The sequence below is a fragment of the Pseudophryne corroboree genome, chromosome 3, assembly GCF_028390025.1.
Source record: "Pseudophryne corroboree isolate aPseCor3 chromosome 3, aPseCor3.hap2, whole genome shotgun sequence".
Lineage (NCBI taxonomy): Eukaryota > Metazoa > Chordata > Amphibia > Anura > Myobatrachidae > Pseudophryne > Pseudophryne corroboree.
Window position 1 is genome coordinate 708,138,996 of NC_086446.1, and position 17,102 is coordinate 708,156,097.

The 17,102-nt window shown below is 46.7% G+C and overlaps 1 protein-coding gene across 1 annotated transcript in view; it reads right to left on the reverse strand.

Annotated features, from left to right (window-relative positions):
* The window catches only part of LOC135056663 (alpha-2-macroglobulin-like), a 516,386-nt gene that overhangs the window by 393,319 nt on the left and 105,965 nt on the right, over window positions 1-17,102 (reverse strand). Inside the window, exons 9-11 of the mRNA XM_063962107.1 lie at window positions 9,364-9,478; window positions 3,824-3,930; window positions 653-814 (exon numbers count right to left, since the gene is read on the reverse strand). Coding sequence (XP_063818177.1) covers window positions 653-814; window positions 3,824-3,930; window positions 9,364-9,478 — 384 coding nt within the window. The remainder of the gene's footprint in view (window positions 1-652; window positions 815-3,823; window positions 3,931-9,363; window positions 9,479-17,102) is intronic.

Genomic DNA, 17,102 nt, shown 5'->3' on the forward strand with positions numbered 1-17,102 from the left:
TCATTTTTTTTGGTGTCGTTTTCTCCGTACAGTGACCGGGAAGCCCAATTAGTGCACGTGTCCCCTTGCATGGCTCGCTTCGCTCGCTATGCTTCGAGCAAGGTGCCTCGCTCTGCTGCGCTCGGCGCAGGTTACTATTCTCAACCGTAGTCCGCGTGGATCGTTATGTATGAAAAAGTTCAAAAAAAGAAAAAAAAATGTGAAAAACTAATGTCGACCTTTTGACCTGTCGACATAGAACATGTCGACCTAGAAACCCTGTCCACCTACAGTGGTCGACCCAAACATTGTTGACCTAGGCACAGTCGATCTTCAGACCGGATCCCATTCCCTAGCACATGTACACATCACACACACACATACTCACTAGGGTAAATTTTAATTTTGTGAGAAGCCAATTAACCTACCAGTAAGTGGCTTGTGGGAAGAAACCAGAGCACCCAGAATAAAATCATGCAAACACAGGGAGATCATACAAACTCCACACAGATAGGACCTTGGGGGGAATCAAACCCGAGACCTCAGTGCCGTTAAACAGTAATGCTCACCACTGTGCCAAGCGTGTTGCTCTTTTATCCTTTTCACTTATCTTATGCATATGAATAAAATATCTCCCTACATTATTTCCCTACTTTTTGACAGAGTAACTTACCGCTAATGTTATATATCCATCCCATGTAGAGGTGTTGAGTGTAAAATTAACAAATCCATTTTTGTCGGTCACCAGATTTGGGATCTTATCCTCATTTTCCTGTACATGTACTGTTAGATATTCATTAGCCATGGGCTGATTTTTCTCATCAACAACACGCAGCTGAGGAGGAGAAATAGAAACGGGTGGTCTGAACCTTCATATACAGTAACTAACTGTACACATTCAGTTATAGAATGCTCTATACAGTATTCATCAATGGTCTCTTTCGCGAAATATATGTTCTATATTATAGATTTACATATTCCTTACTCAGATGGTTTGGTTTTCCTGCACCAGAGAATTTTATAGTAGTTTATAAAAATATGATAAAAACTTTTCGGAATATACCTTTGATGATTGTGTTAATGCACATCCTATCAGGGGCCGCCATCAGGGGGGTGCTGGGGGCACAACTGTCCCGGGCCCGGGAGAGTGGAGGGCCCGGGCCGCCCGCTGCTGCCCACCAGTGCCCGCTGCTGAGAGGGCCCCTCTTGGAAGTATTGAAAATGTCCCTCCAAAAATGGCCGCCGCCTCAGAAGAGACTTTAATTCTAGAGGAGGCGGCGGCCAGTTTGAGAGGGACATTTTCAAAAGGATGAAGTGGACAGGCGTGTACAGCGGCCCCCACCGGGATCGAGGACCCGTGGCGGTGGCTAGGGAGGAGTTTCCTTAAAACAAGCAAAATCCCTGACAATGAGCAAAACCCCTGACAATGAGCAGAACCCCCTGAGAGCAGGTACTGTTCATATAGGCATTTGGGCATAATATACTGGTGACAGGAGCATAACTGTGGGGGTATAGTGTGGTAACAGGGGCATTACTGCGGGGGCATAATATGGTGTTGGGGGCATTACTATGTGGGGCATAATATGATGACAGGGTCAGAAAAGTGGGGGCGTAACATGGTGTCGGGCATTACTGTGGCGTCTTAATATGGTGTCTGGAATTACAGTGGGGGATATAATATAGTGTTGCTGAGAGTATGTGCACAGGAATTTATATATAGGGTTGAAGAGAGAAAAAATACCCTTCATTTCATCTATGACACTAATATTTGTGTATTTGAAAGGGTTATCTCTAATAGCGGACTGTGCTGTTATTATCAATATATGTGGTCAATTGTATTGCTGGTATAATGAGAAGTGATTGGTAGCGCCCCCTGATTCATTGGTTGGAGGAGTGTTTATTTTGATCCTAGCTAACAGTAGGATCGTTTCGGTGGGCAGCAACCTTACAGCGCAGGATAAAAGTTTTTCTCTCTCTCTCTCTCTCTCTCTCTCTATATATATATATATAAAATCATTTCTTTATTTATTTCTTTTTGGGGGGAGGGGAGCCTGCCTATTTTGTCAGTCCCAGGCCCTACAATTTCTGATGGCAGGGCCAGTGCAACTCGCTCAGCAGAGGATGCAAAGCCGGGAGGCAACAGGCTGGAGAGGCGCTTTCCCGACTCTGCTACCCTGCTGTTGCTGCTGGAGGCCATTGCACCTGTGAACTTTATGACAGGCAGCGGCACTGGCAGCGTGTAGTGTGGCTCTTCCGATGTCAGCTACGTCCCTCTTCACTCCTCCCGTCTCCTCCCTGCTACACCTGTATGACGGCAGCAGTGCCAGCAATGTTCAGTCATCAGTCCACCCAGCACTGATCTCCAGAGACAGGTCACACTCTCCCTCCCCTCTTCTACCCCACCTTTCCTCCCTACTGCACCTGTATGACAATTAGGCAGCAGCACAGCCATTTAGGTCTTCAGCACCGTATTCCCCTCCTCAGTGCCGTAACTAGGCATTTTAGCGCTGTGTGCAAGAAACGGCATTGGTGCCCCACCCATGCAAGACAGGGGCAGTGCGCGCTGCAGGCGCGTGAAAATTATATAGGGGCGTGGCTTCATGGGAAGGGGCGTGGTCACAAAATAATACCAATTCATACTACGGTGCACAGTAGTCTCCATTATTCAAATTACGCTGCACAGTAGCGCCACCAGGTAGAGCCCCTTTACACATTACAGCAGACAGTCCCCCATTTTACACATTACGGCAGACAGCGCGCCCTTTTTTTTACACATTGCGGCAGAGTCCCCTTTTTACACATTACAGCAGAGTCCCCTTTTTACACATTACGGCAGACAGAGTCCCCTTTTTACACATTACGGCAGACAGCGTCCCCTTTTTACACATTAATTTGACTCATTACATGCCACTGGCCGTTGCGCCCTCAGGGCAACTGCGCTGTGTGCCAGGCACACCTGGCACACACATAGTTACGGCCCTGCCCCTCCTCTCTCCCAACCTCTCCTGTGGATATTATGTGTAAGGGGCACTACTACTGTGGGCATTATGTATAAGGGGCACTACTACTGTGCAAGTTTGTGGCCTTTGATAACCAACATTATCTTGTGGTTTTGGATTGCCTTTGAGATCTTAAAATAAATAGAATTACAATCAATGGACCTACTGTACTTGTTTAAATACTTGCCTGTAAAGATTGTTTTTGCCAATATTACTCAACTTGAACATATTCTGAGGTATATTTACTAAAAGTAAATTTTGGTCGATTTTTGATTGATTTTGCGTTTAAGGGTCTAAGGGGTCTATTTACTAAGCCTTGGATGGAGATAAAGTACCAGCCAATCAGTATCTAACTGCCATGTCACAGTCTGTGTTTGAAAAATGACAGGAGCTGATTGGCTGGTACTTTATCTCCGTCCACATTATCTCAATCCAGGGCTTAGTAAATAGACCCCTAAATCACACATTTACTAACAGATGATTTTTGACATTGTTTAAAAAAATATTTCAAAAATCATCTGTCAGTAAATGTGGAATTTAGACCCTGAAAAACAAAATCGGCCAAACATCGACCCTAATCAACTTTTAGTAAATATACCCCCGTGTGTCTAATTGTATTGAAAACAAGGTTTTTAAAACTAAAATTTATAGGTCAGTTCACCTTTAGTAAATAAGTTATATAGAAAAAGACCTGTAAAATGAAGGCAACTTTTATTACTATATCTTTAAAGCGACTCTCAGTATATGACCTCTATGAGCTAACAGGTGAGTTTGTTTCTTCTATAACATTTAATAACAACAATGACTTAGGTATTCTTCCGTATACTTGTCTAATTTCTCCTTACCTTGCCTTTGAATGGAATACCTCTATAGTAAAAGTTTCCAGTATCCACATATACTATTTCCCTGTAATTCCTGAGCATGAGGTTATTTGATGCTTTCTCAATGTGACCTATACAAAGAAGCAGATGGTCTAAGTTTAAATTTGCTTTAAACACTAATTTCCTAAATGTTCAGTTAGCAAGCAGCACCATTTTCACTTTATGTATTGTGTCAGTATTCTCAGGAATAATTTGCTGCTTTACCCAAATTCATTTTAAATAGTGTTTATGCTGTGGATTTGATGAAGCGCCTTACTGGCACTATAATCATCTTAATAACTTAATTAAACATGAAAAATGTGGATACATTTTTAAAAAGATACTTATTGTAGTAGTGAGACCAGTTTTGGATATGCTGCTGTTGTAGTTACTGCGTTGACCAAAGCCAACAAGAGTTCCGAGAGGCCCCCGATTTTTGGAGTTTGTTGACAATTCTGGGGCATGGCTGTACATTATCTTTTGCCATTTGAAAAATATAGTATATGCCAAGCCGCTAAGAGGCACATGCTGAGGGGGGAATGGCTGCGCTCTCTTGGGGTGCATGGTTAGGTCTTCCCAGATAGGTTGGGACCAGTTTCTTTCGGCACACAGGGATGATATGTCCTGTGATTCGGTTCTGACTGGCCCGAGGTCTCCACTCTGGTCTTTTGAGCATGAGTGAGAATGGGCACTAGCACCATTAGTTCTAGGCTTTCAATTCTAGAACTGAAATTCTACAGAGAAACTTGTTCTAAAGAGAAAATCCGTAAATTTTTTAACATAAACCAAACAAAACTAAAAGTAAAAAAGTCCATTTGGCGCAGCTGACATAAAGGTATCCATGTTGACCCTTTATTCAGATGGCAGTGTAAGGCTAAGGTATATTTTAGAAAGAGGAATTAGTTGATGAATACATGTGCCTAATTTCAATATTCAACATTAGATGCATACCTGGCAATGGATTGAAACCCATTAATGAATTTGAGATAAGCATTTAGCACTCATATACAGGGGAAGATTCAAAAATAAAATGGGTGGGGTATTGCTGCTTATAGGGATGGTCTAATGCCTTGGACTAGTAGGGAAATGGCACGTGGTTTCTTATTGGTCACTTCTCTGTGGCAGTTATATTTGCTCAGTTACAGCCCATGACATACAGTATTTAGCTGTATTATACAGCTGAATATATCATGGACCACAGCCCTGGGACTTGTGTGCAGCTCGCATGGCTTAGTATAGATCCCATAGATATGTCCTGTAACTTAATTGGATCTCCACTGTTGTTCAGTCTTGGGAGATAGACTATGGATGGGTGTGCCCTGCTGCTTGCCAATAATTTAAGGAGAATCTGGAAGTTTTGTAGACCCCATAGAACTGTGTAAAAGGAATGTGGATTTTAAACATACATGAAAATATGTCTGAAGAAAATCTTTATACGTTAGATGAATGGAGGAGAATGGACGATAAAATAGAAAATACTTGAAAATTGAATACTCCAATAATTGTCAAACAATGTGATCACTAGCATCTGTGGCTCCCCAGAGTGATGGAGTGGGCCTTTGTTCATCACCAGGTGCTGCTGTAGCTGTGAGGGCAGAAGTATCAGTGAACTGCAGCTTAGGAGCCAGTAAGAACAGATCAGAGCAGGACCATAATGTCAGACATGCTTGTCATTGCTTCGACAGCTATCACCAACTGGGCAGTGGCGTAACTAGAAATTTTTCTCCCCCAAGCCAAAAAATTCTTCAGCCCCCCCCATGCCCCATAATTGGGAGCAAGAAAGCGATAAATATGCGCGCGCCGCAAAAAAAGGGGTGTGGTTTCATTGGAATGGGCGTGGTTTCTCATAAAGGGGCGTGGCATTGCAGGAAAAGACTACCTTATACCCCAGTTTTGCAACCTGCACGCCCAGACGTTGGCCACCACAGGAAAAAAAAATAATCCTGATTCATGCCCCTTACATTATTTGTCATTTTTCCTCCTTATACACTGGGTGTCATGCCCGTTGCTAGGAGGTAGTCCTTGTTGCTAGGGCTGTGCTCCCAGTGCCACATATGTCCCCAGTGCCAGATATTCCCCCCCAGTGCCAGATATGCCCCCAGTGCCAGATATGCCCCCAGTGCCATATATTCCCCCCCAGTGCCACATATGCCCCCAGTGCCGGATATTCCCCCCCAGTGCCACATATGCCCCCAGTGCCAGATATTCCCCCCCAGTGCCAGATATTCCCCCCCCCGTGCCATATATGCCCCCAGTGCCATATATTTCCCCCCAGTGCCAGATATGCTTCCAGTGCCAGATATCCCCCCCCAGTGCCATATATGCCCCCAGTGCCAGATATCCCCCCCCCAGTGCCAGATATTCCCCCAGTGCCAGATATCCCCCCCCCCAGTGCCATATATGCCCCCAGTGCCAGATATCCCCCCCAGTGCCAGATATTCCCCCCCAGTGCCATATTTGCCCCCAGTGCCAGATATCCCCCCCCTGCCATATATGCCCCAGTGCCAGATATTCCCTTCCCCCCCAGTGCCAGATATTCCCCCAGTGCCAGATATTCCCCCCCAGTGCCATATATGCCCCCAGTGCCAGATACCCCCCCCCAGTGCCAGATATTCCCCCAGTGCCAGATATTCGCCCCCAGTGCCATATATGCCCCCAGTGCCAGATATACCCCCCCCCCTGTGCCAGATAATCCCCCCCAGTGCCAGATAATCCCCCCCCAGTGCCATATATGCCCCCAGTGCCAGATTCTCCCCCTAGTGCCAGATATTCCCCCCCAGTGCCAGATAATGCCCGCCGCCGCTGCTGCCGCTTGTTGGAGGGACACTGAGGGCACAGCGTCTCCTGTGTCCCTCCTGCATCATCTCCGGCGGCCGCGGGTCTAATAGGGGGAAGTGCCGGTTCGTGAGCCAATTAGAGCTCACGGACGGCACTTCCCGCTATTAGACCCGTGGCCGCCGGAGATGATGCAGGAGGGACACAGGAGACGCACACGCTGTGCCCTCCGTGTCCCTCCAACAAGTGGCGGAGGGAAGGAGAAAGCAGACTGACATGCGGACGCTCGTCCGCATGTCAGTCTGCTGTAAATCAGTGGCGCCCCCGCAGCCCCTCGCCCCCAAGCCACCGCGAGGACTGCGGGGGCAGTAGTTACGCCACTGCAACTGGGTGTAAAGGGGAAAGAGGTGGAGAGTAGAGCAGTGGAGCAAAGAGGTGGAACAGGATACACAGTAGTTGAAAGATGGACATGGAAAGTCATTTTGCTTACTGGTGGCTGGTCCCAGGAGTGGGGTCAGCCAGTGAGAAGGCACAGAAATGGTGGGGAAGCTCTTTATACCAGGAGCAGCCCTGATAATCCACAGGTCAGGTATCACAGTCACCCTACAACTCCAAGCCTGGGGCTCTACTCCCAGGTTGAATGAAAAAGAATGATATCCCAGCAGGATAAAAAGGTAAATGCAGAAGCAGCCAGACTCCTGGGACCTCTAGCACATGTGTGGGAATGTGTGCTGGAGCTGAGGCAGTGTGTCCACTCCCAGCGCCAGACTCCCAGCAGAGGGCAGGAGATCTGTGTCCCCTGCAGTTACTGGCTGTGGACAGCGCTGGGGCAGCTTGTCTTTCCCCAGCGTTGGTGGAGCGGCAGCGAAAGGTGTTCGGTGCAGGGACCGCGTATTGGTTCCCTGAACTGGACCGGAGGCGTTTGAATATTCGCGTCCTCCGTGAGCCGCGATTGGCTCACGGAGCGGTGGCCAATCCCGGGAAGGCGCGACGAGCAAATCGGCGCTCTCCTTGTCATAAGACCCGCCCCCGGCGTCAGACGGCGGGCGGGAGCCGAAGAGAGACGACGTCGCCGGGACCCTGAGGAGAGTGGAGGCCACGTGGAAGAGCAGCGAAGAGCCGGACGGGGATCAGAGGCGGCGGAAACTAAGAAGACGGCAGCCGTGGGGAGAAGAGCTCCGGTGGCCGCTGGAGAGGCCGGAAGACGTCGGCCACCAAGAGAAGAATGTCCAGTGGCGGCTGGACTCAGAAGGACGGCAGAGGCGGCGGTGCTGGCCAGGACGGGTCAGCGGCAGAAAAGGGCGCCGGAGACCCCTGGACCAGGTGAGGCCTCTGTGAGGCTGATCTTCCCCCTTTCCTCCCTAGACCACCAAGGAACGGGCATTAGGCCCGAGGGGCAATATCAGGCAATAGGCCTGTGGGATCCATCAGAGGGTATTAGGCCCTAGTCAAGAGCTATCTTTAGGTAAAGAAGGTGACTCTGGGTATTAGGCCTGGAGTCACCCATCTGGCTGCAAGTTAGGCGGGCACTAGGCCCGTGGGTAACATCAGGCATTAGGCCTGTGGGGCTTTAGAGGGCATTAGGCCCTAGTTCATTTACGGCCGCTAGGGATATAAGGTGGCCCTGGAGATTAGGCCCAGGTCACCCAACGGGCCCCAAGTTAGGCAGGCGCTAGGCCCGAGGGTAAAGTCAGGCCTCGGGCCTGTGGATAAATAGGGGGCACTAGGCCCAGCAAATAGAGGGTTACTTCCACCCCAAGGTGAATAAAGGTGGCACTGGGCACTAGGCCCAGGCCACCCCGAGGTGTATAGGTAGGCCGGCCTGCTTGGCCTTAGCCCCATATAAGTAAGTGTACAGAAGGTGGGTAGGCTGTACGGCGCCCACCCCCCAGAGAGCAGGTAGGGATTTAAAGGGACCGCACCGTTTAACCTTGTACTGTGATATTTGTGATGTATGTTGTTTCCGTGCAGGGCTAAGGTTGTCTATAGTTTGTTTAGTTTTGTCGCACCACACACACAGAGCTAGTTTGAGGGCTCTGTTGTTGTAGTTAGAGTAGTGGTGTTACATCAGGATAGAGTTAGGCCCTGCACAGCTGTTGTTTGGTTGCCTCCTTGCAGGGACCTGTAAGTGGAGAGGAAGATCGCAGTTCAAGACTGACAAGGGTGAGTAACACCTCTGTCCGTGTGTCCCTTTCGATGTGTGTTTGTCCCTATCTGTCTCCCTTACTTCAGGGCGAACGGTGAACCTTGCACGCAGGTGCAAGGTTGAATTGACACCTGGTGCGAGAGTACCGAAAGGTGAAATTCAGGCTCTGAGGCCGTGCGCCCAGGATGACCTTCACCTGGCCCGAAAGCTCTATTTTTCTCGGTTTCAGAGGGCATTTCTGTCCGCACTTAGGAGGAACGACACTCAGCAATCTCCTACCCCCTAGGTCATCGTGTCCGGGTCCGACTGAAGGTTCCAGGTCCGTTGAAGGTTACGTGACCTGAAGGTGAGAGAGTCGGCGCTGGTAAATAGTGAGTCTACACCTGCATGGCAGCAGGCACTACACCGTACCGCCACCCTCTTACACATGTGTAGTCCTGCACTTCTCCAGCAGTAGAAAGTTGGTGAAAAGATTTTAAAATGTAGTCAGCTTTGCTACCACTGTCTACCTACAATAATGATTGGCTGCTATGGTTTTAGTGCAGATGTGCGCCATTGAGCAATATTAGTAAATAAACATGATTATTCCCTTGTAAATTTTTACCTGTGCCGTCTTCTGTCAGTGAAGATGAAATGGTTAAAAAGTGTTTGCGAGTTGAGCTTGATAAATTGAAAACACGAAGGTTGATCTCCCTGGATAGACATCCTTTGCTATCAGTCTAGAACAGATAGGATCCAAAGTATGAATAATGTAAATACAGTACATGCAAAAGTTTAAAGGGCTTATTGTTGAGAACAAATATAAAAGAACAAGTAATTTTGCACCTGGGCAAAGCCATGCCAGATGGGGCAGATGTAACATGTGCAGGGAGATTTATATGTGAGAAGGGCGTGTCTAAACTCAGATCTAAATGGCACTGTAGAAATAAAGCTGTCCAGCATAGTCAGCTACAATACAGTACATGCAAAAGCAGCCAGGCAAACAAATTAAGAAATACTCAAATGTATTTGCACCCCTTTGCATTGCAACATTTTTTGTTCCAGATCCAAAGTGACTTGCCTATAGCAAACACTAATCTTCTACTTATACAATGCAATTGATAATGAGAATGATTGAGATTTTCTTATTGCCACAGTCAACCATATGTATATAGCATATGATCATTACTGCTGTATATAGCAAAATTTGGATGCAAAATACTGTACAAAAGGATAGACCGGTGGTTTAGAAAATTAGAACACAATTTTTGTTTATATTATGGTGCTCCCTGATTGAGTTCATTTTAACTAGTGAACAAATTGAATAGTATCCTATCATATATGATCTAGTAAACAGTTCACCTGTATGCCATTCTCAATGGTTACTAATTTATTTTCAACTAAATACAGCATAGTATAGAGTTTTCACGTTATGGTCATGGAACCTGTATGCCATTTTCAGTGGTTACTTAATTATTTCCAACTGTGATATACAGCATAGTATAGAGTTTTTAAGTTATGGTCATGGAAATTTATGCAATCAATAATATTTTTCTTAGTATGCAGGGCGGTCTTAACAGCTTTGTAGGCTCTGAGCAAAGAAATGTACTGGGGCCCCCACACACCCTTCACGAGAATAAATGAAAAAAATTAATAAAACCATATATTACCCCTCCTGCATTCCTGCATCATCTCTCCTTATGCTTCCATACAGTAAATGGCTGTCAGCACATTGATTGGTGGATAGCTCCAGTCATCCACCAATCAGCATGCTGACAGCGGTTCACTGTCTGGCTGCAGGCTGGGAGACAGGTAGAGAATGGTATATATATATATATATATATATATATATATATATACATATATTAGAGATGAGCGGGTTCGGTTCTCAGGGAACTTCACTACCCGAGCCCGGCTCGGGTTTTCCTGCCTGACTCGGAAACCAGAACGAGGCAAAATGTCATCATCCCGCTGTCGGATTCTCGAGGGTTTTGGATTCCATATAAGGAGCCGCACGTCGCCGCCATTTTCACTCCGGCATTGGAGAGTGTAGCGAGAGGACGTGTCTCCGTCCCCAGTGTCCTGCATCAGTACAGTGGCAGTGTCTTAATCTGCATCAGTCCAGTCACAGTGGTGTTGTCCTCTGCTGCCAAATGTCCAGTGCTGCTGAATAAGTCCAGTCCATTGCAGTGGTGCTGTGTTCAGAGGCGTAGCGTGGAGACATGACACCTGGAGCAGTGTCATGTCATGGCGCCATCACCCACCACCACACACACATACATACATACATACATACATACATACACATACATACATACATACATACATACATACATAGATTCACACACATTTAGGCACAGACATACATAAACACACAAATACAGTATATACAGATATATACAAACACACACATAAACACAAATATACACACACAGATATACACATATACACACAGACATACATAAACACACAGACATACATAAACACACACATATACTCACACATACTGTATACAAAGATATATCTACACAAACACACACATACATGTATACACATTAGCACACATACATATACACACACATTTACACACAAACACATTTACATACAAACACAGACATATACACATAAACACACAGTATACACAGACATAAACACAGGGGCCCTCATTCCGAGTTGTTCGCTCGGTATTTTTCATCGCATCGCAGTGAAAATCCGCTTATTGCGCATGCGCAATGTTCGCACTGCGACTGCGCCAAGTAACTTTGCTATGAAGAAAGTAATTTTACTCACGGCTTTTTCATCGCTCCGGCGATCGTAATGTGATTGACAGGAAATGGGTGTTACTGGGCGGAAGCACGGCGTTTTAGGGGCGTGTGGCTGAAAACGCTACCGTTTCCGGAAAAAACGCAGGAGTGGCCGGAGAAACGGTGGGAGTGCCTGGGCGAACGCTGGGTGTGTTTATGACGTCAACCAGGAACGACAATCACTGAACTGATCGCACAGGCAGAGTAAGTCTGAAGCTACTCTAAAACTGCTACGAGGTTTGTGATCGCAATATTGCGAATACATCGGTCGCACTTTTAAGAAGCTAAGATACACTCCCAGTAGGCGTAGGCTTAGCGTGTGTAACTCTGCTACATTCGCCTTGCGAGCGAACAACTCGGAATGAGGGCCAGTATACACACATTAATTCTCACCAAGAGGGCAGCAGCAGAGCAGCTCCTCGTTCCAGCCTGGAGGGGCGGAGTACTATGTGATTGACAGGTTGGACCTCCGTGGGTAGAAGGAAGGAACTGAGGAAAGGGAAGGGGTGGCCACCACACTGCCTGCATGTTCCAGATCACTGAATGCAGATCCCTGACAGCCAGGAAAGTTATTCTCACAAGCCTACAAACCTCCCCTCTTCCCTAACAACACACCACACTGCACTGGACTCTCTGCACTGTGCAATCAGTGATATGCATCATGCAGGCATTGTGGTGGCCACCCCTTCCCTCTCTTCTAGTCATCATCTCCTCCTACCCCTGCCCAATCCAGGCTCTCAGCTGTGCAGTGAGCCAGCGCCTTCTGTCCCCAGCGGCGCCTGGAGCTCAAGCTCCACTTGTTCCACTCTCCCTATGCCCCTGGCTGTGTTGTCCTGCATCAGTACAATGGTAGTGTCTTGTGCTTCATCAGTCCAGTCACAGTGGTGGTGGCCTCTGCTGCCATATGTCCAGTGCTGCTGTTTAAGTCCAGTCCATTGCAGTGGTGCTGTGTTATCCTGCATCAGTCCAGTGGTGGTGTCACTGTGCTGCTGTATAAGTCCAGTGGTACTGCTGTATATGTCCAGTGATACTGCCGTGTATGTCCAGTGGTACTGCTATATAATTCCAGTGATACTGCCGTATATTGTAAGTGGTACTGCCGTATAAATCCAGTTATACTACCATATATGTCCAGTGGTACTGCCGTATAAATCTAGCGGCCCTGGCATATAAATCCAGTCCAGTGATACTGCCATATATGTACAGTGATACTGCCGTATATGTCCACTGGTACTGCCGCATAATTCCAGTGATACTGCCGTATAATTCCAGTGGTACTGGCGTATAAGTCCAGTGATACTGCCATATAAATAGAGTCCAGTGGTACTGCAGTATAAGTCCAGTGATAATACCGTATAATTCCAGTGGTACTGCCGTATAAGTCCAGTGATACTGCCATATAAATCCAGTCCAGTGGTACTGCCGTATAAGTTCAGTGGTACTGCTGTATAATTCCAGTAATACTGCCGTATATGTCCAGTGGTACTTGCGTATAAGTCCAGTGATACTGCCGTATAAATCTAGTCCAGTGGTACTGTCGTATAAGTCCAGTGGTACTACCGTATAAATCCAGTGATACTTCCGTATATGTCCAGTGGTACTGGCGTATAAGTCCAGTGATATTGACGTATAAATCCAGTCCAGTGGTACTGGCGTATAAGTCCAGTGGTAATGCCATATAATTCCAGTGATACTACCGTATACAGTGGGGCAAAAAAGTATTTGGACTGCCACCGATTGTGCAAGTTGACCCACTTAAAAAGATGAGAGAGGTCTGTAGTTTCCATCATAGGTCCACTTGAACTGTGAGAGACAGAATCTGAAAAAAAAAGCTAGGAAATCACATTGTATGATTTTTAGACAATTTATTTGTATATTCTTGCGGAAAATAAATATTTGGACAATCAAAAAGTTTAACTCAATACTTTGTAATATAACCTCAGTTGGCAATTACAGAGGTCAAATGTTTCCTGTAGTTCTTGACCTGGTTTGCACACACTGTAGCAGGTATTTTGGCCCACCCTTCCATGCAGATCTTCTCTAGATCTATCATGTTTTGAGGCTGTCACCGGGCAACACGGACTTTCAACCCCCTCCACAAATTTTCTATTGGGTTGATGTCTGGAGATTGGCTTGGCCACTCCAGGACCTTGAAATGCTTCTTACGGAGCCACTCCTTAGTTGCCCGGGCGGTGTGTTTGGGGTCATTGTCATGTTGGAAGACCCAGTCACATTCCATCTTCAATGCTCTTACAGAGGGAAGGAGGTTTTTGCCCAAAATCTCACGATACATGGCCCCATTCATCCTCTCCTTAATACGGATCAGTCGTCCTGTCTTCTTTGCAGAAAAGCAGCCCCAAAGCATGATGCTTCACAGTGGGTATAGTGTTCTTGGGATGCCATTCATCATTCTTCTCCCTCCAAACACGGCGAGTGGAGTTTATACCAAAAAGTTGATTTTGCTCTCATCTGACCACATTACATTCTCCTAATCCTCCTCTGGATCATCCAGATGGTCACTGGCAAACTTTAGATGGGCCTGGACATGTGCTGACTTAAGCCCACCTACCTTTCGTGCGCTGCAGGATTTCAATCCATGAAGACGTAGTAAGTTACTAATGGTAACCTTTGTGACTGTGGTCCCAGCTCTCTTGAGGTCATTGACCAGGATCCCCGTGTAGTTCTGAGCTGATTCCTCACCATTCTCAAGATCATTGATACCCCACGAGGTGAGATCTTGCATGGAGCCCCAGGTCTAGGGAGATTGTCAGTGATCTTGTATTTCTTCCATTTTTTAATAATTGTGCCAACAGTTGATCTCTTCTCACCAAGCTGATTGACTATTGTTGAGTAGCTCATCCCAGCCTTGTTCAACTCTACAATTCTGTCCCTGGTGTCCTCAGACAGCTCTCTGGTGTTGGCCATGGTGGAGAGGTAGTAGTCTGACTGTTTGGGGGTGTGGATAGGTGTCTTTTTTACAGATAACCAGTTCAAACAGGTGCCATTAATACTAGTAATGAGTGGAGGATAGAAGAGGTTCTTAAAGAAGAAGTAACAGGTCTGTGAGAGCCAGAAATCTTGCTGCTTGGTAGGTGTCCAAATATTTATTTTCCACAAGAATATACAAGTAAACTGTTTAAAAATCATACAATGTGATTTCCTGTTTTTTCCCCCCAGATTCTGTCTCTCACAGTTGAAGTGTACCTATGATGGAAATTACAGTGGGTCATCTTTTTAAGCGGGTCAACTTGCACAATCGGTGGCTGTCCAAATACTTTTTTGCCCCACGGTATGTCCAGTGGTACTGGCGTATAAGTCCAGTGATATTGCCGTATAAATCCAGTCCAGTTATACTACCGTATAATTCCATTGATACTGCCGTTAATGTCCAGTGCTACTGGCGTATAAGTCCAGTGATCCTGCCATATAAATCCAGTCCAGTGATACTGCCGTATAATTCCAGTGGTACTGCCGTATAAGTCCAGTGGTACTGCCGTATAATTCCAGTGATACTGCCGTATAATTTTAGTGGTACTGGCGTATAAGTCCAGTGATACTGCCGTATAAATCCAGTCCAGTTGTACTGCCATATAAGTCCAGTGGTACTGCCGTATAATTCCAGTGGTACTGCCGTATATGTCCAGTGGTACTGCTGTATAAGTCCAGTTATTGTCACAGCTGAGGGCTGATGACCGTGACTGGGAGCCTCAGTTGTAGGGGTTGACGGGTACCTGAATGTTGGAGGAGCGATGGGACTCCTGGACATGCGTAAAGACAGTAGCAAGGATGCCCGAAGGCGTGACCACGACAACTGGAAATATCTTTCAGTGATTTTATTAAATGAAAAGTCATAAAATGTGCAAAACCAATAGAAAGTCACAAGTGGAAATTTAGGTGTGCAACTGGTTAATACCAGTAACCTGGAATGTAGAGAAAAGTTCTGTAAACTGTAAATGAAGCTAGGGTTCGCTGGAAAACTGTAGTTGTTGAAGAGTGGCTGCTGGAAAGCCGGAATACAGACACAGGTGAGCAGAGCCGGCCCTAGCCAATTTGATGCCCTAGGCAAAATTTTGTCTGGTGCCCCCTAGCACTGCCGCTAGTTCTGCATCTGACCCAGCAACACTTAGGTAGTGGGGCCCACCGGGGGGTTACCATGTGGTCCAGTTCAACCCTGCATAATGGCACACAGTAATGCCCATAATACACATAATTCCACACAGTGATGCACCTTACACATATGTCCCACATTAGTAATGCTAGTAACTTTTTTTATAAAACTTACTTTTGCTTGCTGGTGTGCTTGCAGTCAGTGTGTACGCCCATGCAGCTCCCTGGATCTGTGCCTGCGTTTTGTGAGATGGGGGTGGCAGGATGGGTGGGTGGGTGGGTGCGTGCTTGCGCTGGCACCCGTACAAGGGATGTGACCTCACAGGGTATGCCATCCTGGCATGGGAATTTTACAGCATGGACTGACTAGGAAATAAAGTGTGAGGAGAACACTGCCCATGTTATGTCCCTGCAGACATCTGGGGTTGGCACAGGAATAAGGAACACAGGATAGCAGGGTCCCCCTCCCCCATGTGCACAAGCAGTATAGGTGATGTCAGGTTTATGTGAAGCAGTCTTCCAAATACACATGTGGTATCATAAGGAGCCATCCAGTAATAACCTTATATAGTCAGTGTAAATATCACAGGTCCAGGAATTGCAGTTACCGGGCTTCTGCTGTCTGTCTGAGGTCTCACAAGTCAGGGGCATTCAAGCATGTCGGAGGGAATTTAAAGAACTTTAAGGGAGAGTGTGCATTTTTATTTGACAAATGTAAACAGCAGTGTATACCAGTACTGATTGAATACATTTGGAAAGTAACAGTTAGTTTGTAGACTGTCCCTCCCAGCATGAGATACTGCAGGGACTTGGATGCCCCTAGACATGCTTGGATGCCCTAGGCAAATGCCTAGCCTGCCTATAGCTAAGGCCGGCTCTGCAGGTGAGTAAGGTGATGCTGTAGAGGGTTAATCACAGAGGTGTCGTGTTACACCACAGAGTGTAACACAGAGGAGTCAGGCTTGAATGCAGGAGAGTTCACTGGAGAATCTGTAGAAGACTGCACACAGGAACCACTGGAGACAAATGAAGTACTGACATCTATCTGGCCCAGACACAGGATACTTATACCTGCAGCTATGCAGGCATTGACTGGGCAATTATGCAGATTTCAGAGCCAGTAGATTGGAGGAGCTGGAACATGTGATTGCATCCACATGGCTGCGCCCATGCTGGAAGTAAGATGGAAAACCTGGATTGGAACACAATGTAGAAACATAGTAGTAATGGCGGCTCCGGCCGCAGAGGACAGGAGACGCCAAACAACAAGTGCATGCTGAGACACGTGGAAGGCAGCGGAGGCCGCGGAGGGCGTACAACCAGAAGGGAGATAGTGTCTCAGTACTCGGATCGTGACAGTTATACTGCTATATAAATCCATTGGTACTGCCGTATAATTCCAGTGATACTGGCGTATAATTCCAGTGGTACTGGCGTATAATTCCAGTGATAC